The sequence below is a fragment of the Corticium candelabrum genome, chromosome 14, assembly GCF_963422355.1.
Source record: "Corticium candelabrum chromosome 14, ooCorCand1.1, whole genome shotgun sequence".
Lineage (NCBI taxonomy): Eukaryota > Metazoa > Porifera > Homoscleromorpha > Homosclerophorida > Plakinidae > Corticium > Corticium candelabrum.
The window spans coordinates 6,143,648-6,171,005 of NC_085098.1; the positions used below are offsets into that span (position 1 = coordinate 6,143,648).

Consider the following 27,358-nt stretch of genomic DNA (forward strand, 5'->3'; position numbering starts at 1 on the left):
TGGCAAGGTCTTATCTTCCTCAATTCCCCAAACATCAGTTTCTTTGGAAGTCGTTCCTCATTCATTCTACCCACATGACCCAACCACTTCAATCGCTGCTCCATTATGATGTCAGGGATTGTCCAATGCATGCCAAAATTTTCAGCTAAAACTCATGTTGTTAACCTCTCCTGCCATTGCTCAATCTGTTGACTCCAAGTATGGTTCTCACACAACGATTACACACACACACACACACACACACACACACACACACACACACACACACACACACACACACACACACACACACACATGCCATGCACGTCGAATGGATTAAATGGTCTGATTAGGCTCAACCAGAATTAGATGTCCTTATACCTACAGAATGCAGAGGCATATAGAACAAATGACTGGAACAACACCAGACCCTCTCATTCCATATGTGTTAACAGCTCTAGTAAGGCGTTATGCACATTTGCAAGAATGATGCGTGTAATGCACTAAAACAATGAACAGTGGTGACTACGTTCACATGCCAGCTTTGTTGAGAGCAATTCTCACCTGATTAACAAGTCACGATTGATGATACAAACAACACCTAAACCTTTCAACTCTACAAGATCAGCTACTGTAATAGCCACGTTTGAGAAACCAGGAAGGCAGCTTTGACAACGCCAACATGCCAGGTTTGTGTTCTCTGAATTAGCTTGGCATATATTACAATGCAGTAAAGGAATTGTCATGCAGGATTCAAATCCAGTCTGCTGCTAACTTGTTCGTTGTTGTTTGCTGTGCCCTTGCTGCCAACTTCACTGGCCACAGAGATATCGGTCCGTGAGAATCGTCTTTCACAATTCTATTCATGTTTCAGTTTTTTTTCTTTCCTACAGCCAAAGTCACCAGGAGACAATGGAGATGTTACAGGTGTTCATGATCCTGTAAATCATCTGATTCTGAACACTCTAGCTATTGTAAAGTTATTGTTGCAGATATTTCTTGTGGCCCAGACTCTTACAACAACTCATCATCAGGTATACTCTTTAGTTTCAATTATAGTATACGGCCAAGTCCCAAAAAGCCGCTCAGAAATTGACTTCCCGTTGCAACCTTGTTCAACAAGTTGAGGTATACATAATGAAATAAACTGGAAAAAGGCGAATTGCGGATGTAACCCTTTGATCAAGTGTTGATCGAGAACATGCTGAAAATTGGGATCAGAGAAGCCAAAGAAAGCATGATCAGTGAGTGCCCATGCATGCAAGGAAAGTGTCTTAATTGTAACGTAGTCATTGTTGATTGTTCTTGTTACATTCATGCACCGGTACCAGCTAGCTCTCTGATAATTAACGCACATTAAGAAGCTTTATATCTTTCGGGATATAAAATCTGTAATTGAACTGTTAGTAGCAGCAGTTGTACATTGGCATGCTGTTGAATTAGAGTACTAGTAGATGATGCCCATAGACTTGCAATCTCAGGATACAAACCATTTATGTGAAGTCTCTGTCTATCAAGTACACCCCTATAAAAAGGCCCTCAATTGCATTCGAAATGTATAGTAGATAGATGTAGCCGGCCCATTCCATAGTTACGTATGTACACACACACACACACACACACACACACACACACACACACACACACACACACACACACACACACACACACACACACACAAATGGCAAATGGCAATAGATAAGGAGCTGCCGTTAAACGGTAATGCCCCCAGCCAGATGGCTGGGTTCCTGTGCACTAAGTAGGAGCTATGGACCGTGCTAAGCAATCTCCTGGAGCCTGGCCAGGTGCTTGCAGGTGCGAGCACTGACTGCAACACCAACTGTGGTGTAGGCACCCGAAGTCCCACCCGGACCCCAGTGGCTGATTGACTTTGTCGCAGTCAAAGGCCTTTGCCACCCCAGTGAAAAACCAGGTACTCATTTATACTCCTGAGTCGAGAGAGGCAATTGTGTGTAAGTTTCTTGCCCAAGGAAATTATGCCATAGCTCGCCATCACTGTGACTTGAACTTGCAACCCTGCAAGGTCCCGGATGTTTCCATGCTCCAAACGCACTGTCTAACCAATTGAGCCACAGCACACATGCACACACACACACACACACGCACACACACACACACGCACACACACACTACTACTACTACTACTACTACCAATACTACTACTAATCATGCATCATGCTTTGTTTCCTTGCATTATTACATTTCAGCAGTATTCTGATGGATACAGACTTCTAGTGCCTTTTGCAAGTGTTTGAAAATGTTAGTGACAATTACAATGCACTGATATACACACAGTAAATACTCGTAAACGTCCTGTTGCCATAACAATGAGTCACTTTCAAGCAGAACTTGTGTATATCAGTGCATTGTAATTGTCACTAACATTTTCTCAACATTTGTGAAACAGCCAAACAAGTACAGTTATTCTTGTAATAACGAACTCTTTTAGATGTGTAAGCCAGAGATGCAACATGGCACCAACTTAATGGTGCCATTCAATAGTATGTCACTAAATTTTAGTATCACATCATAAACACACTGAGAGCAACATAAAGCAAATCGTTTGACTAAGCATTGTTTAGATACTGCACCTTGCAAACTGTTATTCTACCAGAGCCATGTATAAGGTTCTGAACTTTAGAGTTGCCTCAAACTTCCAGAACTCCTACCAAAAAAGCAATTCTAGACTAGCAACCGTGCTGTCTGCACTCTATCAGTGAGTCGGTACCACTTTCTTGCACTTTTTACATAATTGCCATGGAAATGACAACCCTGATAATTAAGTGTCAGCTTTTTGAAAAAAGGTTTGCAACACAACTAGTGAATCTGAGACTTAGTGGTAGGACTATATCTAGTACGTTATGTGCAATTGCAGGCAATGTGACATGTGGAGGGACAGCAGCAAGTGGTGCAGCTTGCGCTTTCCCTTTTACTTACAAGAACACAAGTTACTGTGGTTGTACATCAACAAATCATGACCAGCCCTGGTGTGCAACTAGAATGGTAAGCAACCTTTTACTCTACAGACATTTAGACCATTGATTCTGTGTCTTGTATACGCTATCCGTTTTATTTTCCCAGGGAAATTACAATGATCATGGCCTATGGGGGAACTGTAACTGTTCACAATTGTCATCAGGTATGTCATTCCTGTCTAGCTGGCCCGTATCAAAGTATTGCATGCCACTGAGATATTGTGATTGCAGTCACCATGACCTGTGGAGGGACAGCAAGTGGTGCAGCTTGTGCTTTCCCTTTTACTTACAAAGAGAACATGTACTCTACATGTACGTGGACAGATCACAACCAGCCCTGGTGTGCAACTAGAAGAGTAAGCAAGCTTCTACACATTAACTGATATAGACGATAACTGATATATTAACAAATGATTGAAACCTGGCACTAATGTATACAGGGAAATTACAGTATTCACGAGAGATGGGGCAACTGTCAGTGTTATGAAAAAGCGATATCAGGTTGTCTTCATTTGGTCATCTAATTGTTTGTTTCAAACTACGGGAAGTTGATTTTCAAGCTAAGGTAACATGTGGTGGTACCTCACACGGGGCAGCTTGTTCTTTTCCATTTACCTACGATGGAGACAAGTACTACGGTTGCACTTCTGTAGATCATGATGAATCGTGGTGTGCAACTAGAACAGTAAGCAACCTTCTAAACATTAATAATTAATATAGACTATAACTGATATCAACAATGATTGAAACCTGGCACTACTGTATTCAGGGAGATTACAGTATTCATCAGAAATGGGGCAACTGTCAGTGTTCTGAAAGAGTGGTCGCAGGTTGTCCTCATTTAATCGTCTAATTGTTCGTTTCGATTGCCTAAAGTTGACTTTGCAGCTAACATAACGTGTGGTGGTAACTCCTATGGGGCAGCTTGTTCTTTCCCCTTCATCTACAATGGAGACAAGTACTATGGTTGCACTTCTGTAGATAATAACCAGCCATGGTGTGCAACACAAGAGGTAAAATACATCAATTTCTTGTACGATAAAAGTCGATCACTACCACAGCGTCTACAGGGTTTGTACTCTACACACGAGAAATGGGGAAATTGCCTGTGTTGCCAAAAACCCACTCCAGGTAACCATAATCTTTCTGTTATTACATTAATTCATATAATTGGTTAAAAATAAATTGGTTTGCAACAGTTACTGTAACCTGTGAAGGCACTGGCCATAGTGCTGCTTGTATATTTCCTTTCAAGTACAACAACAATGTGTACTACACCTGCACCACGTATAATAACGACCAGCCTTGGTGTGTGACTCGTAAAGTAACATATCAAACTTGTCTCAAAACACTCAGTACCAGTAAGTCTTACACACCCACTGCCTGTATAGGGAAAAGGTGATGATACTGTTAAATGGGGAAACTGTAATTGTCCTCATACACCTGAGTCAGGTCAGTATTATGAAGCTTATCATTTTTTCTGCATTCCTGTTGGGATGTTTATTATTTTAGTACAAAAGACATGTGGAGGTCCAGCCTCAGGAAAAAAATGTGTATTTCCATTTGAATATAGACAAAGCACATATTATACCTGCACAGATGTAAAGCACAACCAGCCCTGGTGTAGCACTAAAAAGGTATAGTATGTGCAGTGTAGTTGAGTCACAGGCCAACAATATTATAACATTCTTTATAGGGAGATCCTGATCACAGTGAATGGGGCAACTGCTATTGTCCTATTGAACATGCATATGGTATGTAACAATGCATAAAGTCTGCCCGTTGACATTCTAACATTGCAGTTTCTATTCTATATAAAGAGGTTGTGCCTAGAACATGTGATGGAACAGCTAATAACAATGCTTGTGTTTTTCCATTTACATACTATGGACAAAGCTACAATCACTGTATTTCTATTGATCGCGATGAGCTATGGTGTGGAACTAGAAATGGAAGTGTCGAAGAACACAATGAATGGGGATATTGTAAATGCACTAGCGGTACGTTACAGTAACATGTATTAGATTTCAACATATCATTGACTTACAATTCAATTTCTCTTACAGTGCCCTCCACATGCGGTGGAAATAGTAATGGACGTCCATGCCAATTCCCATTCACTTACAAAAATGTCACATATTATGACTGCATTGGTACAGACAGTTCTGAACTGTGGTGTGCAACACACTCTGGAATTTATGAAGATCACGGATACTACGGCAACTGCAAATGTTCAGAAGGTTGGAAGTGCATATCTAAACATCCACGTGTAACGTATTCATCATCATCATATTAATATTGCAGTCATGGAAACGTGTGGAGGCAAAGGTAAAGGAAACCCATGTGTACTTCCATTTCTAGACCATGGCCTGAAATTTTACAATTGCACACTCTATTATCATGACCGGCAATGGTGTGCAACTGAAGAGGTAACTACATACATAGTACTATACTCCAGGTGAGATAGCTAAATAAAACTGTCATGCATGGTGTTACAGGGTGACTATAAAAACCACAAGAAATGGGGAAACTGTGACTGCAATGATGATGATCTTGGCAGTGGCAGTGGCAGTAGCAGTGGCAGTGGCAGTAGCAGTGGAAGTTACACTGACGTCCGCAGTGAGACTATTGCCAAATGTGATTGGTAATTATAGTGCCACAAAAGTTAACCCTCCTCACAACATTATCTTGATGTTTCGGTCTGTGTGTCAAGTAAAATTGCATTGTACTGAGCATTTTGCAGCACTACAACTATAAAATTGGCTCAACCCATCTCATCAACAAATTGCCTCTCCTTGGTGTAGAACATAACCAAAAATATATGCCTTAAAACATCACTTGCTCAGGCATTACCTGCCTGTGACCAACAGCATCACAAATATAACTTGCCAGGGCTGCATTAATCATTAAAGCTAGTCATGGCTACAAACATCAATACATTGGCAACTACTTCCATGCTTGAATACCTCTAGAGATCATACCGGCTGGAATGTTGACTTGATTTGATACTAAAATGTCTGACTGTACATCAGTAAGGCTAATGTACATTCTGTCCCTTTCCGCCTACAACACAACATAATTGCTAGAAACCTACTAGCTAGTGCAACCGCTTCAAGACCAACCATGAATAATTGGAAAAAGTCATCTCCTATTGCTGCTCCGATTTTCTCAGATATTAGTGGGTAGTTATCGATAAGGTACTATTGACATATTAACATTGATCATTAGTTGGTGGGCTCACTTCAGTAGCTGACAGCTGTTTACTGATAGCGTCAATGCTGCTTGTCTCTGACTATCAGGATGAGCTCTATTTCCAAGTGCAAATAGAAGATTGTGAATAGCTCTGAGCTACACAAAGATCAGTAAGTAATGTCTAACAGCCGCAAGTATAAAGATATCAATTAAATGTATTGCAGTTGCGTCACGTACACACAACAGCAAACCATCATACCTTAATAATCCGTTCTGCTAAAGCTGGTGAACTTCTTGTTAGTATGCTGAAATGTTAACAGCCAAAACTTGATCATCACTGTTACCTATATAAACTCAATGAAAAGTTCTCACCCAAGGACATGAGCAGCACCTGCTTGTTGTATAAACACAGGTAATGGAGCTACAACAAGAACATCACTTGACACACACACACACACACACACACACACACACACACACACACACACACACACACACACACACACACACGCACACTTAAAATCACAGTACCTGGAATTGCACCAATAGAGTCATCTAAAATAGTAATAACAACAGAAACATCATTGCAAAATTTTCGAACGTAATAACTGATTTTAGTACATGTGTGCATGTCATAGTTCAGTGCCAGATTAAAGAATACAATACCTGCAAGAATAGATGGTTTTGACTGTGATGTGTTTTCATCTACTGATGGACGAAGTAAAGATACAATTCCAACTAGGATAGACTGAGACACGTCTTCATATTCCACAAGGTGCTTGAGTAACTCACAAGCTAACAAACACACAAAACACCTTGTAAAGTGATTTACGTGACATGCTCACCTGATATTAACCTTCATATTGTACACCCAAATGACAGCTCCTCAACATCATGAGAACAGGCTCGACAACACTAGAACTTGCTCGTCCAACCATTGGCTATAAAATCAATAAGCAAACTAGATATCAATTAAATATGACACTAAACACTCAACATGTATAATTAATTTAATAAAATTTGACCATCATTAATACCACAATTTGGCTATGCATTACCATGCAGTTGCAGCAAAGTTAATTGCTTCCATGCATGTATACAATACCTTGCATGTAGTCTGTGAGTACATGCAAGCAGTATATCATAATATACAGCATAAACGTATGCATGCACAAGCCCCAGATGAGTATCCTTCAAGATGATGTTACCATTTAGCAGTAGCCAACATAGTGTCTGATTACTGCAAATGCCAATTTCCAGAAAGTTGGTTACCCAGTCGTCGCGGCAGACTGGACGTCTAGATTATGTGGTTGCTATGATTGGCTCACCTGAATGATCCGAAGTGTCTTAGCCGCCATTTGTTTAGCAGACGGAGAGCTCGATGAGAGAAGTGCAATGAGAGCTTTATAGACTTGTGGTTGATACTTAGGGTTACCCTACACAACATAGCTACCATTAGTGAGCAGTTGGCATACTGTATTAGATGCTTGAACACTCAACCAAGTAGTCAAACAATCTATGTGAAAGTCTGTGATGAATCAGTCTGGTACCAACACGAATTCTACACTATTATGCTACTGACTTCACCCAGAGGTGTAGCATGACCTCCAGAAATGGGGGCTATAGACCTCACAGTGCTACAGGACATGCCCACTTCTTTCGGCTAACTGATATGTTAAATCAGTGGTGCATCCAGACTGGAAAAAAGGCAATGCAAACTTGGACAATTTAGCAAGGATTCATTGAACACAAAACATACATTAATTTTGTTTCCTGTATGTGTCAAGAAAGACATTCTGAGAGGTTGTTTGTTAACAAACGTATCCAAGGTTGCATCTAAGTCAACGTCAGTTCTATCGTTGAAGTGCATGTAGTGCAAGTTCATTGATTCTTTCTTGGCTCATTGTAAATAAACTTTAGGTAAATTTTAAGACATTAAGATTTTAGACCACTGATACTGGGCTAACAGACCTAGGAGCAACTGGTTACTAACAAGAGTAAAAATATCAGAAATGTAATTATTTTCATTGTTTGATTGGATCCATGTCTCAGTTTGCTGTCCAGTACAACAGTTCTCTAACTAGATTAAAGTGCATTTCCAAGCATTACGTATTTAAAGTCTAGAAATTTTAAGACCACGCCTACAAATGATGGGGCTATAGCCCGGTCTAGCCTATGCCACACTACGCCCCATTCCTCCTTGAAGTTTGATCACCAAATGTCAGACCTAATTAATATTAATTAAACTTTTGCTTATGTCAATTCACTTACATTTGCCAACTCGTGCAGCAACACTCTCGCCTTATCTCTCAAGTTATCAGAATCAACACGAGCAAGGCACTCGGCTACTGCTTTTACACCTGCAAATAAATCATCACTAATTGTCGAGATTAAAAGACAAAAGTGCACACACGGACAATCATACTAGTGCAGTGTTTACCAAAACTTTCGCAGATCAATTCCTTATACTTTCTTCCACCTTTAGCTACAATTAGAAGTAACCTCAGTGCCTCCATTTTGCCCTCCTATGATTAATATTAATGATTAATATCACAATTCATCGTTCTCATTTGTAATAACAGCAGATCACCTCTGTTGCCTGTCTCAATCCTAATATCTCTAAAGCTGTCATAATGCCTCCGACTTCAATAAACTCGTTAAGAAACTTGTACCTAACAAACCCAAACCGAATCACAAACACATAAGAATAAACAGATACCAGCCATTAGAATTCTATCTTAAAACCGAAGTATTACAAGCAATAGTCCTGAGATTGGATACTTGGATAGCAGTACTGTAAACTAGCATAGTACCATCCACTTGAATGTGCCCAACCTTCTGCCAAAATAAACTTTCAAACAAATCAAATATGATATCAGCAGGGACGTAGCAAGCTTTGAAAAAAAAAATTTCGCTGTCCATCAAAATTAGATACATTAGTTAATATTAATTAAATTAATAAACGTATAAAAAATATTTAAATATCTAGTCTTCGGAAAATTGAAGCTTAGAGGCTGCTAAAGTTGGTCCGGAACGTCTTGATCATGTACGACATGCTTTGACGTTGCGTCTGAATTAGCAATCCCAGATATGTAATAGACATCCCAAATGTTGTAGGTCAAGCGCCAGTCTTGTTGCCCCCCCCCCCCCCCAATGTTCCAGGCATCTCTTGTCTCGAAAACAAGAGTCCGATAACATCAGAAACAAAACCAGTCTAAAGATATATAGATATCTAATATATTTAATCAGCTATACCTTATTCCGGAAGTTTACTCTAATCGTCGATTGACAAAACTCAACTTTTGGAAAATGGTCCAGCTAATTAACAATCATATAGCGATGTCATGCTAAATTATAGCTTCATTAGATCAGCCAGTCTGACTTAGAGATCAGAAAAACGTACCAAATATGAACAACTTGGAAGTTTTAATAGGCAAACTCATAAACTAATGCAGAAATCTCTATGTCTTAAGCACCCTTCGTGTTAGCCAGATCATGGTTGTAGCTTTGTTTCTAAACTCATGTGAGCTTGGGAGTGTCCGGTTCCCTTATGACACTTTCAACCTCCCAAAAGTGTCATATGGGAACCGAACACTGCCAAGGTCACATGAGTCTGGGGATGAGACTAGTACTGAAAACATGTTTGTACAGTTAGCATCCATCAGCATGTACATTATATAAAATAATGTGACTTGTTTGATTACAGACTCATGAAGCCTTCAATTGTTGTAGAGTTTTGGTAACATGCATGAGGTAGACTAACACTCTTACACAAAACTGTTACACAAGTTTTGAAACTCTTCCCGGCCGTCTCTATGATTGTTGTAACACAATGACGTCACACAAACTACAATTTAGACGTACAAAGATGACAGTATATGTTAGCATACCCACTGCAAGAGCCGACAAAGATTGATATTGCTTTTAGCTGTAGTTGTATACATGTTCCCAGCATGTACCTACAAATAACAGATCAGACAGCTGTTAGTGCCCTGTCTCATCCGTGTGATTATATGTTTGTATGTGCCGTTGTGTCAGCAGTTTCAACATATACAGTATTATTCACACCTAAATTGTTTGCCTGTCTGTCTATCTGTCTGCTTGTCTCTCTGACTGACTGACTGCCTGTTTGTCTCTCTGTCTATCTGTTCGTCCATCTGTCCATCTGTCTGTCAAAGAACATTTATTGAAAACATCAACACTAATACAGACAAGGCTACGTATATATCACTAGAGTTCAGTCTGTCTGTCAGTCTGTCTGTTTATCTGTTCCTCTGTTTGTCCATATCAGCCTGTCTGTCCGTCTCTGTCAGCCTTTGCCTACATTTCAATTGGCTACTACTTGCATGATCTGATTCATACAAAACTGTAAAAACTTGCAAGCTAACAAATTCTAATTAATGCACAATTATTTCAACGAAAAACGCATCAAAAAAGTGCGGTTGAGTATTGCCTATAGTTACGTTTACTGCCACGTGCTATTTAACAGATACCAGATTGAGAAGATAAGTTTGTACATTATGACGTCAGCAGGCCTAAAATATTCTGTGTTTGCATTCAGTTTGCGTTCCATTCACTCACGTCAGTCTCAGCCAAGCTGTCAAACGTGCAAGGAACAAGCTGGCACCCTCAGCTAGTTCATCTTCCAACTCGGGAGCCGTTCTGTGTTCGTTCAGTTTAATAAAATCTCTCAAAATCCTCTCTCTCACGACTTTCGAGCCCTGCGTACACAATGCAATGAGCGTTATCTCTCTCTCTCTCCGCGAAATGGGTATGCAATCCTCACGTACCTGATCCCAGTCCGATAGAAGACGCTTTAGCGCGATGGTTGCTGGTTTTCTTGATTTTCCTTTCTCGCCAGAAAAAGGCATTGAGGCGTTTAGATGTTGCTGCAGTAACGCATCCGGGCGCTTGGCTTAAGTCTCTAGCTAAACCCCCGGATAATAAAGTTGTAGAGAAGTTCACGTAGAATACACCAATCGTACAGCCGGTTGCAAGATGACATTAATACATTCAAGATCAGCCATTACACTAAACTCCATACTCAGTTAGTTATCAGTTAGTTATATTATCATTGCTAAGAATGATGATGATAATAACGCGTGTGCGCAAAGTCTATTAATATTAAATAGTTGTTGTCACTCGCAGACATCATATATTTCACATTTAGACTTTTGCTTCTCACGGTCTGGTACCAGTTCCTTTGCTGATGTTGTTCCACAAAGAACAAAATGGCGATCATACGAAATGCTTTCACGAAAAGCTGCATCTGTTCCATGTAGATAATCCAAAATACCCAGAACACCAAAGTTCTGATTGAACCTGCAAATGGGTGTAATAGCTGCATAAAAATCACAATCATACTGACATAAACTAACGTGTAGTGAAATACAATATTTAGTCTCTAAGTAATTGCAGTCAAGTGGCTATTTGCTCAAATTGGGACTACTCAATTTTGAAAACACAACAAAGCTTCACTAAAGATTGAGTATCATTAATGTACACACAGCCTCGGCTGTGGTGTGTGTGTGTGTGTGTGTGTGTGTGTGTGTGTGTGTGTGTGTGTGTGTGTGTGTGTGTGTGTGTGTGCTTTCACCGGTACCTACTCTAGTCTCTAGTCTGCACAGAAGAGGGACTGTGAAAGAGGCTAGCAAAGGTCCCACTTACAGCTCATGCACATTAAATTAGTTGTGCTGTACTAACTAATGTCTTACTTTGCATGATGATAGTCATGTGATTCGTTGGAGAAAAGAAATGGAAGATGATATCCACAGTGAGAAACGAGCGTATTGAGAGCTGCCATCGCCATCCAGAACCAAAATGTAGACAGATGAGATCCCATTATAAGAGGACCCGCCATAATGGGCATAGCGTTGCTCACAAGGTTTTCGACTGGATGGCAATAGAGACCAACGATACACAGAGGTGCCTGCCATTGATGATGCACCTTATGTATTGACTTGTAGAGAAGCGGGTGGTGCAGTAACCTAAGAGAACAGCCGAGAAACATCATACTATGCAAACACACTACACAAAGCGCCAAAAGATGTCCAACTATTACTACTACAGCGATACAAAACAGTTTTCAAACTGTAGGTTAATAAAGACCATCTTCCACATACTCGATAATTTGAAACTATAACTGACTAACTAGTAGAACTTCAAAAATCAGTAATCTGTTGCCTAAATTGTTAACTGCCCGCAGTCGAGAACAAACACAGTTTGTCCAACCAGCTGAGCAAGATGCCATGCATACAGTAGTGCAGTGTACCTGTGAGAATAGTAGAAACCCACTTCTTCAATGAGAAGATACACCACAAATTCAATCAAGAACCATTGGAAGGTTGGTAGCTCATCTTTAAATGTGCATCCTCTCCACTTCATTACATAATACATCGCCCATAGAAAAGGAATGAATAACAACTCATTACATACAACAACCATGAGGGTTTTCATCAACCTCTTTCGATCAACCTTAGCAGCACAAACAATGACAAGCACAACACAATTACTCTACAGCAATGTTTTTACTGGAAAGTTCTTGTCTTCCTGTATTTTAAATGGACGAATGAATGCCGGTGTCGTCAAATCAAGAGCCAAGAAGAATGAAGCGCCAAGCCAGAAAACCAACGTAATAGAAATCCATGTCCCTGAACACAGCACAATCGTCTACTTACAGTCCTAAACTATAAATTCCCATCACAGTTATAAAGGCACGCTGATCTGCCTGAGTTCTTTAGCAGTTTGTGATTTCGTAAAACTTCCAGACCAAGTCATAATTAATTAAATACCTATTGCTACACCATTCAGTATGGTCTCTATTCTGGTAATTCACATGCCTTGTCTGGTCACAAAACATGGCATGTTGTACAAGACAAGTGACAAATTTTACCATCACTATTTTCATTATAAGTCAGATCATGCAGTGTAAAAGTTAAGACCTGACTAATTAGGAACATGCCTTGCCACTACACTCGATGCAGTCAACCGTCTGCTTTGCCTAACACAAGCCTTACAATCAGTTGAGGAAGAGTTTGCCACGAGGTTGCAAGCGCTCAAACATGCATGCATAGCCCAAAACACTATACTGACTCATCTCACCCCAAACAGTTAATGCCTTCTCATCTCCATCAAACAACGCATACAGATGAAGCCATATTGACGTCAAAAGAAGCCTTGAAGCTCCAAAGAAATGTTCAATGTGCCTGAAAATACAATGTTAATAAGTTTTACACCTACAAAGTGTTGCAGTGTTTAGGTGTTAGGTCAGGTGAGATCAGAAATTTCAAGTTATAACAACCCACGCCATTATAACTGTAATAACATCATTGCTTAGCTCTTCCACAATCCTTCAGCAACATACAACCCAAGTCTACAACAGAATTTGCAACAGAGCTTCTCTTCACATGTAACCATGTAATTGATCCAATTGTGTGTGCACATACCAATGTCTTACTACTGTATTGTTCCCTACAGCTGCCTGCTGTGTACACTATTATAAATGTACAAAATGCAACAGTAAAGGGTTAGTTTAGCATCGACAAGGGTGGCCAACTGGCGCTATGGTGCCACAGGTGGCACCAGAGGTTGGTCTTGGGCACCAAGCAAAGATTTGGCACCAAGGCTTGAAGCCACTCAAGCAGATGCTGACGTCATGACTGCGACTGAAAAGAGGTGATTCCATGAACACAAGGCATCAACATGCTACATATATGAGTCTGTATGTATGTATGTATGTATGTATGTATGTATGTATGTATGTATGTATGTATGTGAGTATGCACTATGTGTACACTTGCCAACCAACATGCTATTGTGGAAGTGTGATGTGTGTGATCCTGTGCACATGTCGAAGGCAGGTTATGTGAACCATCTTAAAGCCCATTAGAACAATCAGAAGAAAGCTAACAATGCCAGCCTATCTCCCCATCCAGGCAACAACTTGTGTGCAGTTTGCAAGAAAACCTACAAATTAGCATCTGGACTGAAGCGGAATATGCTGGTACACAAGAAAGCTATACAGCACCCAGATCCAATCAATCCAGTCAAAGCAACAGAGTTCGTATGTCACATACGCTTGATGTCAATGAAGTCGAAGGCTGGTCTCAAGAACCATCTCAGAGGCCACGAACATAGAAACAAAAGAGTTAACGTTGAGAAATAAAGATGGCTTTCATCTGCATAAAAGATGTAGCAATTACCATGTACTAGGTAGGTTTTAGCCACCCTTGATCGCGTGTCGACTATGTTGTTACTATGTTTTTGACAGTACAGCGTACATACAGGCTGTCAGTTATTAGTGCTGTGGAATGACCACGCCCCCGGTTCTGAAATCGGACACCATGCAGGTGAGTGGCAAACTCAGTAACAAATGTGATGTGATGTAGAGCAACTGATGATGTCGAAAAGACGGTGATCTCAACAGTTCGTTGGGTATTACATCACATTGTGACGTCATTTCCTTCACAAGATCTAGTTCAACTCTGAATCTTACCATACAACGGAATTTCGGGCTGCTATCGTAACAACTAAGATGGGAATAATCATGAAAGCAGCCTTCTTCACCACTCCTCCTAGAGTAGCCTGACAGAGGTATCAATCAGACCTACTCGAAACAGAAACGGAAGGAAAAATGCTCTCATACCTGGCTAGCTGTTGTCTCCTCCTCTTCCACTTGCTGTTTCATGGCTGCTGTCGACGGAAGAAAGCAATTGCTCAAACCAGCGTAGTACCTTCAAGCCGGTGATGCGTTCCGGTTAGTGATCACCTGGGCAGGCGCAATGTTTGTCCTATTGACTGCGCTTGCGCAACCTGCATGCCTTGCATTTATTGAATCATAGTACATACACACATTGTTTTGAGCGGAGTCTGCATGTTGCTTAATTAGTTAATTAATTAAATTTATTGATGTTCTGTATTTCAAGTGGGAGTCATGAAGAGACACCGATATTGGAACATCAAGATCTGGTGATCATGACATCATATACGCAATGTCAGGCCCTAGTTACACTCCTGCAATTGCAATGTGCATGACTACATTAAGTAATACCAGTGAAAATGGATTTGGCATCCACATTAGAACACAATTATAAATATAATAGGTAGAAATGTAATCAATTTGGATGCAGCTGTTTACATGAACTCAGGCCCCAATGAATATTTCTGTCCTTTCTACTAGTTATAAACTAGAAGTAGTTGTAGATATTTTGACATCAGCAAGTAGTAGGCTAAAGAGGTAGTTTTAATTGTTGAGAACATGTCTTTTCAGTTAAAACACGTGGGAGTTTATAGGATGTTTAATTATAGAGTAGCTGAATCATAAGTATACGTGGGTCAGATCTCATGATCAAGTAGATCACGAGTTACGTGACAGCGCTACGTATCAAAGCCCAACATGCGTGTCTTGCTTGTTTTTCTGCTCTGCTGTCGACTTATGCTGTCAAGTGACAGTAAGATAGCAACATTAGAAGAAACGCTGCGTTACATGAGCAAGCTCTTCTCATTGGGTCAACCACTGAGTAGAGAGCAGGGACAACTATTCCGATGGACAAATTGCAGTAGGAGCCAGCCACATTATATATCTAACCAATTTAGTTGCATTGATCTATTTTTAATAACCAGGTGCCATCAGTACAGCTGCATTAAAAGTCAACAATGGATCAGTCACCCCTGATCCTGTTCCTCTACCCGGTAACATCACCGCATCAGTAGGAGTGACACTAACAGAAACACTGAAGTCTCCTCTCAAAGCTGAAGTGACTCTGAAAAAGAAGTTGCCTGTCCTGGGATATACTTCAATTCCATGTATCGATAACGTCGGATCTTGCACCTATGATGATCTCTGTGCCTTAATTCCTGATAGTACTGGAGAATGCGGGCCTCCTTTCAGCACATACAAGCTACCGTGCCATTGTCCATTTCCAGCAGGATCCTACTACTTGCCTCCTATCGAAATTCAGCTTCCCAGTGCTGGCAGTATTCCAAGTTTCTTAACAAATGGTGATTACTATGGCCAGGCAAGCCTTTTTGATGCTGCAGGACATCCAGTTGGCTGCTATGAGGCTTACCTCTCACTGAAAGAGGAATAAACACTGTTTCTTCGACGTTTCATGCTGTAGCATTGTTTGTCTCAATTAGTGTTCGTAGTACAATTTTAACATGATCGATATCTGTGTGTGCAATGATGTGCAATTTCAACAAGTAGAGCTGAAACACTACAAGTGCACTACTGTGTTTCTTACCATACAATTTACATTAACAAATACTGTCAATTTTTGAACTATCAACAGATTAAAAAATAATAAGCCCATACTAAACACTTGCTAATCAACATCTGTGCACCAGCCAGAATTAGGTTAAATTTCTATTAATAAATACATCCATGATAGTGTGCAGTATATTTACATGTGTTATGTGATAGTTAATTGAGATGTCTGCTTTTCTAATGTGTAGCTAGCACCTGCTCATCTGCATATCCAGTCAATAAATCTGTCAATGTTCTACTAGTTTTTTTAGAGTGTTGTGCTTATCGATGCTTGCACAGAATCCATGCACCCACTGCAATGACAGGCAGTGCACTCAGCCACACACTCTTACAACAGCACACTCGTGACACTCTATTTAACCAATGGTGAACCTTGAAAGCAGTGACAACAGGTGTTGTACAAATAGTTAGCTTCTCAAATTTCTCACGCTGCCCATCCTAAGAAATTATTTGTTTTGAATTGAATGACAACATGCAACACATACCATACCTGCGTAATAACTTCATAAGATTCCTCTCTCTTCCTCAGTATGTAGCTAAGCAAGCGAAGTCTAACCAACAAGCGAAACAGTCGATTGCTAGCGACAATGTGTTCAAAACTTCCAAGCACAGTATCGCACAGCAAAAACGAAGTCTCAGCTGCCAAACAAGATTATAATAAGAACAGTTACAACAATCATCAAAATCCAACCGTTCTCCATGATTCCACAATACATCTGAATACTAAGACTAAGGCTTCGAAATCTGTGATAGTGTGACATCATCAGCAAATAAATAGTATTTAGTCAACCATCTAGCATCTGACCTTGGATGAACCCAAGCCGTGACAACTTCATAAGCAAATTCACTTGGCAACTCCACATCAGTTTCAACTAATGGTACATATTCGCCAACAGCATACGCAATGACGTCTTCTACCTGAACACGAGTTTACAATACAAATACATAAAAAAGAGATGCTGTCATAATGCCCACAGATATGCCGTACTCTGTAATTGTAATCAGAATAAAAACCTGATGGAACACAGAATACAGCCATTCCTGCAAATGCTTGTGGCTTGGAGACACAAACTGACAACCCACCTAATGTACAAAAGTAAGAAGACAAACTCTGTAATAACAAACAAGCAGTATAGCAAGTATAAACATGTGAGCACGCAAACAAGTACCAAATCTAGCATAATAACAAAGACGCTACTTTGCTATGACTGACCAGATTCTGCATTCGTTGTTCTTCCAAGAAATCCCATGTATTGTTGCAAAGTCTCATAGCCATCTCTACCCCCACGGTATCTCCACACTCTGACAAACAAATAATTTCAAGCTGCAACTCATGCACTCAACAACAACAAACCTGTCTTCATTACGAAATATAAAATGAATCAGCTCCTCTGCTAGTGCAGCAGGCAAATCACAAATTGGAACGACTTGTGTTGATGCTTGCAACACAGCTAACATTTCCTTGTACTACAATAATGTAATGTAATCAGTTGCATAGTTAAAATCGACACACATCAACAATACCTTTCGTTGAAGACCAAAATTTGACACTCTATGCAATAGCTTTTCGATAAAACTCTACACAATGCAGCAACCACACTTATACTACAGTAAACTACATCTAGATCTGATGTGCTCAAAACCTTCATTTCAAAAAACCGTTTACGACTTTCAGCAAAAAGCCCAACAACCTCAACACGAACATGGTAGCTCATAACCTCTCTCACAACATAATCACTCAGCTGCTCAACAATCTCCTTCTTTGATGCAACCTAAAAATCACAAGCATTCTTCATAAATGCATAATAGTCTCATATTACCCAACCTCTTAACCTTTTCAGTTTTCTGTGTTCTCTTCCAGCGATCATAATCAAATCCATTAAGCAAGATAGCATTATTTGCACTACCATGGTTCACCATATAACTGACAAACTGAGCAATATGTTTGCCCAAAAACCTAAAGCCAAACTGATTGCATCAGAGTGCACGTCTCATCCAAACAGACTAACCGAAAACGTTTCAGCCAGTCATGTTTAAGCATTCCTTGAATAATAACGTCAAAAATTTCACCAGCAAGGTCCTATAAAATACACGGCATTGTTACCACAACAATCTATAAATTCAATTGTTGTGTACTTTAGTCAGTCGTGATTTTTGCCTTATTAGCATTCGTCTTTCTCGACTACTCTCATTGACACTAAATCCAGGGTGAAGAACAACATCAGAACCACAACGTATTCTCTCTGGTCTGTACATCAAGAATAGTAATCACATTCAAAGTGCTTATACACAGGTTTATAGCATAGAAACCTGTAATCATAGTAACTTTTCCACTCAGAAGAAAAATCAAAACGAAAAGTCAGCTCACTTCCTGTCATCTCCGTGTCAACAATTCTGCGTTGTTCAATTTACAGGTCAAACAAAACAACAAAATGCAGTTACAGTTCAGCTGGCCTTTTGATGATGTTCCAAGTCTGTACATTAGGGTGATACATTGGTACAATAACAGCTGGCACATAAGAATCTGAGCCCTTCAACAATGCTTCAAACATGGACACCCACACCTTACATGCAACTACATCATTCACACAATCAACATGTATGTCAACAAGTACATACCTTAGAAGTATCATACGGATGACCATTACTGTATGCTTTGTACACATACACTCCTGTAAGCAACATCGACTGTAGAACCACAAGGTGCAAATATGTGCAAGTGTCTACCTTCATCTGCAAACACAATTTCACAGTTTTCGATTTCTTCTCCCTTCTCATCATAAATGCTAAGAAAGCCACTATCCTGACGCATCCCAATCTAACTCAAAAAATTATTGTCAAGAGAACACATACATATGGACACATGAATGGACATGTGCATGAATGCATGCATGCATGCATATAGTTATGCACAAACAAACAGACACACGCGGACACACACACACACACACACACACACACACACACACGCGCGGACACACACACACACACACACACAGACACGGACACACAGACATGGACACGGACACACACACACACACACACACACACACACACACACACACACACACACACACACACACACACCTCAAGAGGTCTTTCACTGTGTTCTCCTGTTGGGACATAACAACCAACTAACTTGGGACCACAACATCTGAAAAGATGACCAGTACAAACAAATCAACTAAAAGAACAAATTTCTGTTTTCCTAACCTAGCACAGTCAAAAAAGCTTGAGTGAAGCATAGCAGTAAAAGTCTTTGGTTCAACTGGATCCAGTGGCTATGCAGAAATTTGCAATATTGTCTATATATTACAAGTAGATCAGATATCCTACCTGAGATTCAAACTCTGTCTCTATTCTGTCTTCCTCAGCCAAAAGGGTAATCTAGATCACCTACCATTAAAATCAAAATACAGTTCAAATGTCTTGTAGCAAACCTTTCTGTCAAGTGCACGACTAGAGAAAGCACTTGACACATGACTATCAATCATTCTCACAGCAATAGCTCGTCGACCCTTAAATATAATACAACAACACCAATTAACTTAAATAACAGCAACAAATGAGCAATATACATTTATTCAATCACAAAATACCTTCAGATGACTCAGTGGAAGTGTTTCATCAAACAACCGGTCAACAACTACAATTTCCCCATCCACAGATATCTACAAAACCAAAATATATTTATCACACATCAACCCAACAAGCGCTTGTAATGCAACCTGAGCAACACCAAGGCTTTTTAGCAGTTCAATGTACTCTGTATAGTAAGCCAAAAGTGCTTGCCGCATGTTTTCCTCTAAGCTTCGACATCCATCAGTTGTGACCGTAATTCTGCATGGCTGTAAAGAAGTTATGTTGAGACATTATTTAACAATATATAGTGTACTAGAGTCAAACTTGACCTGTTCCCAGCATCTTCTGCTGTAACCATGCTTTATCAGTAGTTCGCGATCCTCTGAATTTCTTGGTAAGTTCAATAAATATGATTCGAGAAGAGAAAACCGTCTCTGTCGTAAAATTTTTAAGTTGTCTAAAAAGACTCACAATCATGACATCTTGATGTGATAACTAATTTCAAGATACCTGTGGATTCATCTACAACCAGTGTTTCATTTACATTGCAAACAAGGAAGTAGTTTAGTATTCGGATCAAAAGTCGCTTCAATTCATCATAGCGAGGCAACTACATTGAACAAAGTGTGTAATCAGTAGTATTGATTGATATGCTGACATAATGTTATAGTCCCAACGACTGCATACCTGCATAGTTTCTAATCGTGTTGCACACTGTGACAATGTTGTCATGAGTTCATGGCTGCTGATGACATCAGGAGCAAATTTACTGTATGCCATGTACAAAATGAGATCTGTTGACAAGCAGCTGCAATAAAACAGCAAATTGAAGAAACCTGTCAAATATTTTCAAGACATTGTGTTGTGTTTTGTCTGTTAATTCTGCCAATTCTTCACCATACAGAGTCCTGCAAAAATTAGTAGATACATTCATCCACGACAGAGACTGTTCTTATATTGTGTTTACTTGAAGAGTATTACATGTGACAACTGTTTGTTTACATGTTCCCATACATCTCTAGTAAACCTACAATTGTAGCCTCTTGTTGACTCAAAGCAACATGAAAACAGAAATCTGTCAACCCACGTCTTATGTTGAAGATGAGAAACTAGCTCATCCATCAAGTTACCAGTAATTGTGAGCAGCACTTCCTGTTTTGCCTTTTCCATCTGTAGGTTAGAATCTTGTGCTATGTCATCTCTACCTCTATGATTAGCTTGCGGACCCATCAGAGTGAACACTAGCTGCAAAATCTGGAATAGATTAACCAGAACCTCATCAAACATTTCATATATTTTTTTATATGTCATGTCTTATACCTCGCAAAGAGCCTGCAGCTGCTTTGAATTTATGCCTCCGGTTGAATATTCATAAATGAATGAACGAATTGCCGTATAAGCTGGGTCTATAAATGGCTCTTTACACATACGAAAAATGCTCCGAATGTCCTACAGTAGAACAAGAACAACATAAACTAACGTCTTCTATACAAAACAACAAAAGCTGAATACATCGCGACGGCCTCTCTGAATCAAAACCCGAAACAATGCTTGAATGTGTTTCTCTTCGGCTGAAAAGTGATGTAGCATAAACTCACAAGAAGACTGCAAAAGTGTGTGAACATATTGCATTTCTACTTATGTCGTGCGGTAGCAATTAAACCTTTGCCAAAAACAACACCGATGACTGAGATGATCGAATAAAACAGTGAGCCATGTCAGCTACAAACGTTCTACATAACAGAGTCATTTGTTAGTCACAATACGCCAATGCATTAGCTATCCCTCGTTGTTAGTCAAATGTACAGTATCGTATGCACACATAATAGCCACAATAGGTAATCCACAAGTAAGTCAGTACTCTTACTTTAGTTCTTCACTGTTCCCTGTCTCTGGCAACAACCTTGACAAAAAGTCAATACCATGAGTAATAAAGTCTTCAATATGCTGACCAGCATTCAGACCATCTGTTCCTCACAAAAATCAAATCTTTGTCAGCAGAAGACAACAGTTATCTCTCTGGTTATTTACCTCTAGCAATATGAAGCACCTCCATAATCACTTTCAATTTCTCTTCTCTTCTCAGTGCCAACCTGCCAATGTTTGACACCTAAAATTTAGAACAAACCAAAGAGTTACTTTGTGAAGCATTACATCTCTTACTGCAAAATTATCTTAGTATGTACTGATATCAAGTCTTGATTTTTGTAATCTAATAACCTCACAGTATTATCACAAACAATTCTATTATAGTGGTTAGCCTCATATAATTAGACTAATTTGTGACTGTGCAACTGTTGTTAATTGACTTGAGGATGATACCTCACCAAAATAAAAGTGGCAGCTGCCCTACAGACAGATCTACCAGAAACAAGGTGATCTATGAAATACACCAAATAGTGCCTACTAGCTTTGAAGTATAATCCACACACTGATAATACTGAGCCAGTGTACAATAATCATTAAATTTGACACCAACTAAGTGTCCATCTCACCAGCTTTGGTACAGCAATAGCACAAACAAGAAACGGACTGCAAACATTTTTGCTCACACAGACAGTGGCCAACTTCAACAACTCCAGAGCAAACTGTTAAGACATCACAAACGAGATAAACCATATGCAGTGTGACCATATATAAGTATAATTCCTACGAGTTTGTAATCATGAGTCCAACAACCGACCACAGATGTTATCAAAGGGTCTTCTCCAAATAATCTATAAAGTATTCACATGTAGAGCAATGCATTGTCACACCACAGTTGTTACTTCATTGCTGTATGTCTGGTGGCATGTGGCAAAACCGTTTCAGGTTGAGGCTGGAGTAATTTGGGAAGAACATTACCATACAAAAATGAAATGTCATCACCTCTCCGTATCTAAACAATTTAAAATATTCTGCTCCATTGTAACTTACAGCTCAAACGTAAATGCTGCTCACAATTGCGCAAGCAAGATGGAGCAGTTCCACTGTGATGTCCATCCGCAATTGTCTGTCTATCTCTCGATCCTATGTTGACCAATAAATGTAATCAATAAAAATAGACTAGATCTATTAATTATCACTTAACAGTTTGATTAAATGCATTTCTTAGAGCATGCAACACTTAACACAATACAACACAACATATTGTATGCAACAAGTTTCAGCTCTGTGCAAACTGTAAACAATTCTCACTAAATCTGATGGATAAGCGATCACTTCATTGAAGCTCACTGTTGCAACTGGTAGCTTTACCAACTCCCAACCTTGATCATGTTTAAACAATCGTGTTGCCTTGTAAATTACATCTGTGACAAGCTGTTTCGCAATCATCTCAATACTACTCTTCTCAACAGAACAACCAGAATCGAGTGCCAGAAATGGTGCAGAGTTCATAACATCATCCATTATGTTGCTTGCGACAGAAATAGCTTCAGCTCGACGACAAGCTGCATGCCTTTGAGCCCTACAACAAACACTAATACTATGTAAACAGCTAATAAGTTCACACTTACACAACAGCATCAATAGGTGGAAAGAGATGATACAATTTGCCCATAAAATGAAGACCCTTCTCAATTAAAATGTTCCTAAAAAGTATTCAGTTTTCAAAACAAAAGTGATTAAGAAATTAACAATACCTACCTGTGAGAAGAACACAGTGACAATATCCCATACTCAATCAGTGCTCTTGAAATCCTATGGTCTCTTGCTCCAAATACTAATAAAAATAATATTTTATAATGCTGTAAAACAGTCTACAACCATGCAATTTAAGTTTTTAGTAGCAAGAAGCACATGCTGATGTTTCTATTATTATTACTGAACTACAAGTACATCGTCAAGATATCTTAATTAATTCAAACTAAACAGAAGATAGCCTGATGACAATAATTGAATAAGGTCATAAAATTAAATTGAGCACTCTTAATAAACCTTAACTCCAAGAATGACCGTCAAACAAACCCTCAATCGATAACCTGAGCAGATGCAATTGAACAACTAGCACTAATATTTTTAATAAGTACAGTTTATCAAAATGCCTTCTTATTACTGCAGTTTGATTTCACAGCAATACATTTCATTGACTGCAGACCAAGTTTCATGTTTTCTGTCTGCGTGTGATTAGAAATAGACACACCAAGAAATTATTTACATCACCCAACAAAAGTTTTCACAACAGCATATAATTAACTAACAAACCAAGTATCTTACATGGTCCAAATAAGTTTGCAAGAAAAGAAGTCATCATTTCCATGGGACTCACACCAGTCTCAACACCTACGGTTATCAGTTCTAACAACGACCTGAGCATTTCAGGTGAATTTGATGACAGATATCCTAACCACAAAAGCAAAACCATGTACTAAACAAAGTCCAATAATGGTACGTAAGTTTTATTCTTTTAAGAAAACACACCTTCAGTTGAATATGAGACAAGGATATCAAATGGGTTACCCAATAGATTGATGGCCAACTGCAGTCCTGTGTCATTCTCGTGAGCAGCAAGTAACACAAAACACAATTCTATGATTTTGTTTGGAAGATCAGATTTGGTGCCTGTGATGGACATCCACTACATCAAAGAGCAAATGTTCAAACCAATTTAGAACAAATGTTCAAACCAATTTAATGCAAAGTATTGATGAGCAAATGGTACCTTCTCACAACAAGCAATAAACAGAGAAAGCAATTGAGATACCACATCGTGTTGTCTGTGCTCCTTTCCTAATGACTGCTTTAGAATCATTAGATACAAATGCTATAGACTGCATAGTACAGCAGACACATCTCACCTCAAAACAGTTGAGAATATACAATAAGCAATGTAATGGCTTTGTGCTAGATAATTCACAGCTATTGAAAATGGTCATTAAACTAGCAATTCAACACATCGCAGTTAGAAAATCAGAACGATATGTATGTTGCTGGAAGTATCCATACCTGATGGCACTATCCAAGTGTTCTAGATAAGTTGAAATACTTTCAAATCCATGATGTTTTGCATACATGTAGATCTTAGCAACATAACATAAATTTGCACCATCTGTATATGTGTGTGTGTGTGTGCGTGCATGCACACACACACACACACACACACACACACACACACACACACACACACACATACACACACACACACGCACACACATACACACACACACACACACACACACATGCACACACACGCACGCACATGCACACACACACACACACACACACACACACACACACACACACACACACACACACACACACACAATTACCCACATGAAGCTGTGCATCATTCAGATCCTACAAAGAAAATGTCTTTGATAGCGTGCAGTAGAGTCTACTAGACTATCAATAACATTCTATTATCTCACCTGCTGATTTTGTCTAGATGAAGGCATGTTCTGTAGCCTTAGAATGAGAGGTTGTCTGGCAGATGGTCGTGGAGCAAAATGAAGAGAGCAGTTGCTTAACATAGAACGGAGCTCAGAAACCATTTTTGAAACAAACGTGCTGACCAAAGAGAGCAATGTGTTATATTAATCATAACGTCATTGCATTAAATAACAAATATAATATATGTATATATACCCGACTGGGCTAAGAATGACAGAAGTCTCCTGACTGACGGTTTCTAATCCAGGAAGAACACAGGTAACCAAATGAGAAATGACAGCAACACGTATTCTGTAAACAGCAATTCAATATCTCAGCAACATGCAAACCAATGCACAAATAATCAATTTGACATAATATATGATTTCATTGGATTTACCAGTAGGCATGTTAGTCATTCTTACTTGCATTGTTGAGCAACAAAAGTGCTCAACATTATAATTCAATGGGTTGCGGTATACATGTATAAATATATGTATAATTGTCTCGATTAATTAAGAGATATAGCAAAGAAACAACTGCCTCCACTTTATTTTGTTGACAGACAGAACACGGACAAACAGATTAGTACAAACGTGCACATCTGTCAGCAGGCAAGCGAGACACAAAGGCAACCAAACTATTTTAGAAAGCACAAATTACAATAAATTTAGTAATGCCTTCAAATTAATAAATCGATCTGTATCACATTCTATGATGCGATCACACAAATAGAAGCAAAATAGTAATACTGTTATAATCCTGACCTGTCTATTCTGTTTGCAGCATCATAAATATGTTTAAGAGCCATTAAAACCCTTTGTTGAATTCCAGCAGGGCAGTTCGCAGATGAGAATGTAAGCGTTAGAATATCAATAAGCTTCAACCAGAGACGAGGTCTGGACGACATTTCTGTAGTGATATTGGTCATCCCAACAGTAATAGTAGCCATCTACAATGAGAATACATAATAACTATTATTAACACAAAAGAGTAGTAGCAATGTGGAAAATAACAGTAGGACATAGGACAATGTCCCCCAAACATGCTGTTTGTCCGACCAAATACTGCACCAGTGTTGGGACATGTTTGGACAAAACATCCATCAGTACGCATATATGATAGTGTAAACCTTGTCTCTTAGGACGTGATGGCCTTTCCAATGATGTAACTGTAAACTTAGGTGCCTCCTAGCATGCTTTATCCAGAGAAAACTGAAGCTGCCTTTAATTTAACACCATTTCTCCCTTGGAAGTTGGTTGGTAAAACTACATGCAAAATGGCTGCAGTAGGGGAGGCACTTGGTTATACATGCAACACCATAGAAGAATGTCCTACCTAGGCTCAGTCTGTCGGAGCCAAAATAATTCCCTATTTTCCACACTGAGTAGTCAGCAATATTAATAGAGAAGAACTTAATGTTAAATGAAGATATCAGACAACACATTTGATCACATAGATACCAGCCATACCCATGTCAGTCAACATATGCATCCCTAGATAACTTGTAGGTAATTTTCTTGTATTTCTTAGATAATAAAAAATTGTTGATTTATTTTTTATTGATTCGTTGATACTGTAATAACCTATCCATTCTTCATTCATAAACAACCAGGCAGACACCATGACTTGTTGCAGCACGTGCACGCACCTGTCTTTGACACTCTTGTTCAACTCCCAAAGACTCGCAACCCAAGAGAACGATTTCCAGCGGATTGATACGAAACCAATCCCTTCAAAGAGCAACGCAACAATAAAATAAAAAATTACAGAGACACACAATACGAGCTGGTCATGCGAGCACTTTTCTTGGGCATCTCTGGAGTAGGGCGAGTGAGAAAGCTTTTGCAACGACCAGAAAAAGTCATTCCAAGTCAGACAAACGTCCACCTTCGCAAAAAGTTAAAAAATAAAACACAAGTTAGGAATTCAAAAGTCTCGCACCTTCGCCATTCTGATAGTGTGTGTACAGTAGAAGACACGCCCACGTAGCTTA

The 27,358-nt window shown here is 39.3% G+C and overlaps 5 protein-coding genes across 12 annotated transcripts; 2 read left to right on the forward strand and 3 right to left on the reverse strand.

The window, feature by feature from the left end:
• The first annotated feature begins 552 nt into the window (after positions 1-552).
• LOC134189580 (fibronectin-like) lies at positions 553-5,663 on the forward strand. 6 transcript variants are annotated; one of them, XM_062657895.1, is made up of 20 exons: positions 553-668; positions 730-812; positions 873-906; positions 972-1,013; positions 2,876-3,003; positions 3,082-3,139; positions 3,207-3,331; positions 3,416-3,476; positions 3,536-3,660; positions 3,745-3,805; positions 3,864-3,988; positions 4,046-4,106; positions 4,175-4,299; positions 4,367-4,427; positions 4,488-4,612; positions 4,672-4,729; positions 4,796-4,975; positions 5,042-5,215; positions 5,280-5,404; positions 5,474-5,663. In XM_062657895.1, the coding sequence occupies exons 1-20, from the start codon at positions 662-664 to the stop codon at positions 5,621-5,623; spliced, it is 1,908 nt and encodes a 635-aa protein (XP_062513879.1). In that variant the 5' UTR covers positions 553-661; the 3' UTR covers positions 5,624-5,663. The 6 variants fall into 6 exon arrangements, 5 of the variants coding, with proteins under 5 accessions (XP_062513879.1, XP_062513878.1, XP_062513881.1 ...); XR_009971512.1 differs by having other exon boundaries at positions 4,367-4,612; positions 4,809-4,975; positions 5,474-5,601; XM_062657894.1 differs by having other exon boundaries at positions 4,367-4,612.
• A 60-nt stretch (positions 5,664-5,723) lies between these two features.
• On the reverse strand, positions 5,724-11,102 carry LOC134189582 (armadillo-like helical domain containing protein 1). The gene is made up of 15 exons (XM_062657900.1): positions 10,958-11,102; positions 10,749-10,888; positions 10,058-10,126; positions 8,758-8,839; positions 8,608-8,692; positions 8,439-8,527; positions 7,496-7,603; positions 7,024-7,108; positions 6,834-6,962; positions 6,699-6,722; positions 6,540-6,588; positions 6,427-6,472; positions 6,240-6,323; positions 6,098-6,175; positions 5,724-6,038 (listed from the first exon to the last, which is right to left on the reverse strand). The coding sequence occupies exons 1-15, from the start codon at positions 11,036-11,038 to the stop codon at positions 5,922-5,924; spliced, it is 1,266 nt and encodes a 421-aa protein (XP_062513884.1). The 5' UTR covers positions 11,039-11,102; the 3' UTR covers positions 5,724-5,921.
• Positions 11,103-11,158: 56 nt separating this feature from the next.
• LOC134189584 (fatty acid hydroxylase domain-containing protein 2-like) lies at positions 11,159-14,971 on the reverse strand. The gene is made up of 7 exons (XM_062657901.1): positions 14,812-14,971; positions 14,662-14,750; positions 13,269-13,372; positions 12,699-12,817; positions 12,439-12,641; positions 11,882-12,154; positions 11,159-11,489 (listed from the first exon to the last, which is right to left on the reverse strand). The coding sequence occupies exons 1-7, from the start codon at positions 14,851-14,853 to the stop codon at positions 11,306-11,308; spliced, it is 1,014 nt and encodes a 337-aa protein (XP_062513885.1). The 5' UTR covers positions 14,854-14,971; the 3' UTR covers positions 11,159-11,305.
• A 529-nt stretch (positions 14,972-15,500) lies between these two features.
• On the forward strand, positions 15,501-16,387 carry LOC134189585 (ganglioside GM2 activator-like). The gene is made up of 2 exons (XM_062657902.1): positions 15,501-15,724; positions 15,789-16,387. The coding sequence occupies exons 1-2, from the start codon at positions 15,562-15,564 to the stop codon at positions 16,253-16,255; spliced, it is 630 nt and encodes a 209-aa protein (XP_062513886.1). The 5' UTR covers positions 15,501-15,561; the 3' UTR covers positions 16,256-16,387.
• A 130-nt stretch (positions 16,388-16,517) lies between these two features.
• On the reverse strand, positions 16,518-27,333 carry LOC134189578 (uncharacterized). 3 transcript variants are annotated; one of them, XM_062657892.1, is made up of 52 exons: positions 27,307-27,333; positions 27,167-27,252; positions 27,014-27,095; positions 26,130-26,314; positions 25,579-25,674; positions 25,362-25,500; positions 25,267-25,290; positions 24,940-25,013; positions 24,792-24,873; positions 24,656-24,730; positions 24,415-24,571; positions 24,211-24,336; positions 23,641-23,716; positions 23,511-23,585; positions 23,191-23,461; positions 22,954-23,022; positions 22,782-22,891; positions 22,667-22,730; positions 22,509-22,601; positions 22,045-22,123; positions 21,881-21,980; positions 21,677-21,746; positions 21,526-21,618; positions 21,334-21,462; positions 21,101-21,267; positions 20,981-21,040; positions 20,850-20,921; positions 20,701-20,782; positions 20,524-20,623; positions 20,343-20,470; positions 20,160-20,279; positions 20,031-20,102; positions 19,872-19,949; positions 19,768-19,818; positions 19,645-19,712; positions 19,519-19,585; positions 19,159-19,249; positions 19,051-19,103; positions 18,886-18,995; positions 18,742-18,825; positions 18,568-18,679; positions 18,441-18,511; positions 18,265-18,388; positions 18,075-18,203; positions 17,956-18,009; positions 17,786-17,898; positions 17,645-17,733; positions 17,420-17,514; positions 17,237-17,349; positions 17,123-17,175; positions 16,922-17,070; positions 16,518-16,869 (listed from the first exon to the last, which is right to left on the reverse strand). In XM_062657892.1, the coding sequence occupies exons 1-52, from the start codon at positions 27,313-27,315 to the stop codon at positions 16,693-16,695; spliced, it is 5,046 nt and encodes a 1,681-aa protein (XP_062513876.1). In that variant the 5' UTR covers positions 27,316-27,333; the 3' UTR covers positions 16,518-16,692. The 3 variants fall into 3 exon arrangements, with proteins under 3 accessions (XP_062513876.1, XP_062513875.1, XP_062513877.1); XM_062657891.1 differs by having other exon boundaries at positions 24,656-24,733; XM_062657893.1 differs by lacking the exons at positions 25,579-25,674; positions 26,130-26,314; positions 27,014-27,095; positions 27,167-27,252; positions 27,307-27,333 and having other exon boundaries at positions 24,656-24,733; positions 25,263-25,290; positions 25,362-25,440.
• Between the last annotated feature and the right edge of the window lie 25 nt (positions 27,334-27,358).

What these genes read in the sequence shown, in the direction of transcription:
- LOC134189580 (XM_062657894.1), top strand. An exon ending in AGACAATGGAGATGTTACAG is followed by an intron (nt 907 to 971) that starts GTGTTCATGATC and finishes TTATTGTTGCAG; the next exon opens with ATATTTCTTGTGGCCCAGAC. An exon ending in TTATGAAAAAGCGATATCAG is followed by an intron (nt 3,477 to 3,535) that starts GTTGTCTTCATT and finishes TTGATTTTCAAG; the next exon opens with CTAAGGTAACATGTGGTGGT.
- LOC134189582 (XM_062657900.1), bottom strand. Translation starts at nt 11,038, where the DNA reads ATGCCTTTTTCTGGCGAGAAAGGAAAATCAAGAAAACCAGCAACCATC. An exon ending in TTCTATCGGACTGGGATCAG is followed by an intron (nt 10,889 to 10,957) that starts GTACGTGAGGAT and finishes TTGTGTACGCAG; the next exon opens with GGCTCGAAAGTCGTGAGAGA. An exon ending in GGTGCTGCTCATGTCCTTGG is followed by an intron (nt 6,473 to 6,539) that starts GTGAGAACTTTT and finishes TTAACATTTCAG; the next exon opens with CATACTAACAAGAAGTTCAC.
- LOC134189584 (XM_062657901.1), bottom strand. Translation starts at nt 14,853, where the DNA reads ATGAAACAGCAAGTGGAAGAGGAGGAGACAACAGCTAGCCAG. An exon ending in GAAGGCATTAACTGTTTGGG is followed by an intron (nt 12,818 to 13,268) that starts GTGAGATGAGTC and finishes TGCTGTGTTCAG; the next exon opens with GGACATGGATTTCTATTACG. An exon ending in GGTTTCTACTATTCTCACAG is followed by an intron (nt 12,155 to 12,438) that starts GTACACTGCACT and finishes CTGTTCTCTTAG; the next exon opens with GTTACTGCACCACCCGCTTC.
- LOC134189585 (XM_062657902.1), top strand. Translation starts at nt 15,562, where the DNA reads ATGCGTGTCTTGCTTGTTTTTCTGCTCTGCTGTCGACTTATGCTGTCA. An exon ending in ATTCCGATGGACAAATTGCA is followed by an intron (nt 15,725 to 15,788) that starts GTAGGAGCCAGC and finishes TTTAATAACCAG; the next exon opens with GTGCCATCAGTACAGCTGCA.
- LOC134189578 (XM_062657891.1), bottom strand. An exon ending in GGGAACAGTGAAGAACTAAA is followed by an intron (nt 21,747 to 21,880) that starts GTAAGAGTACTG and finishes TCTGTTATGTAG; the next exon opens with AACGTTTGTAGCTGACATGG. An exon ending in TCTCATCTTCAACATAAGAC is followed by an intron (nt 21,041 to 21,100) that starts GTGGGTTGACAG and finishes CTACAATTGTAG; the next exon opens with GTTTACTAGAGATGTATGGG.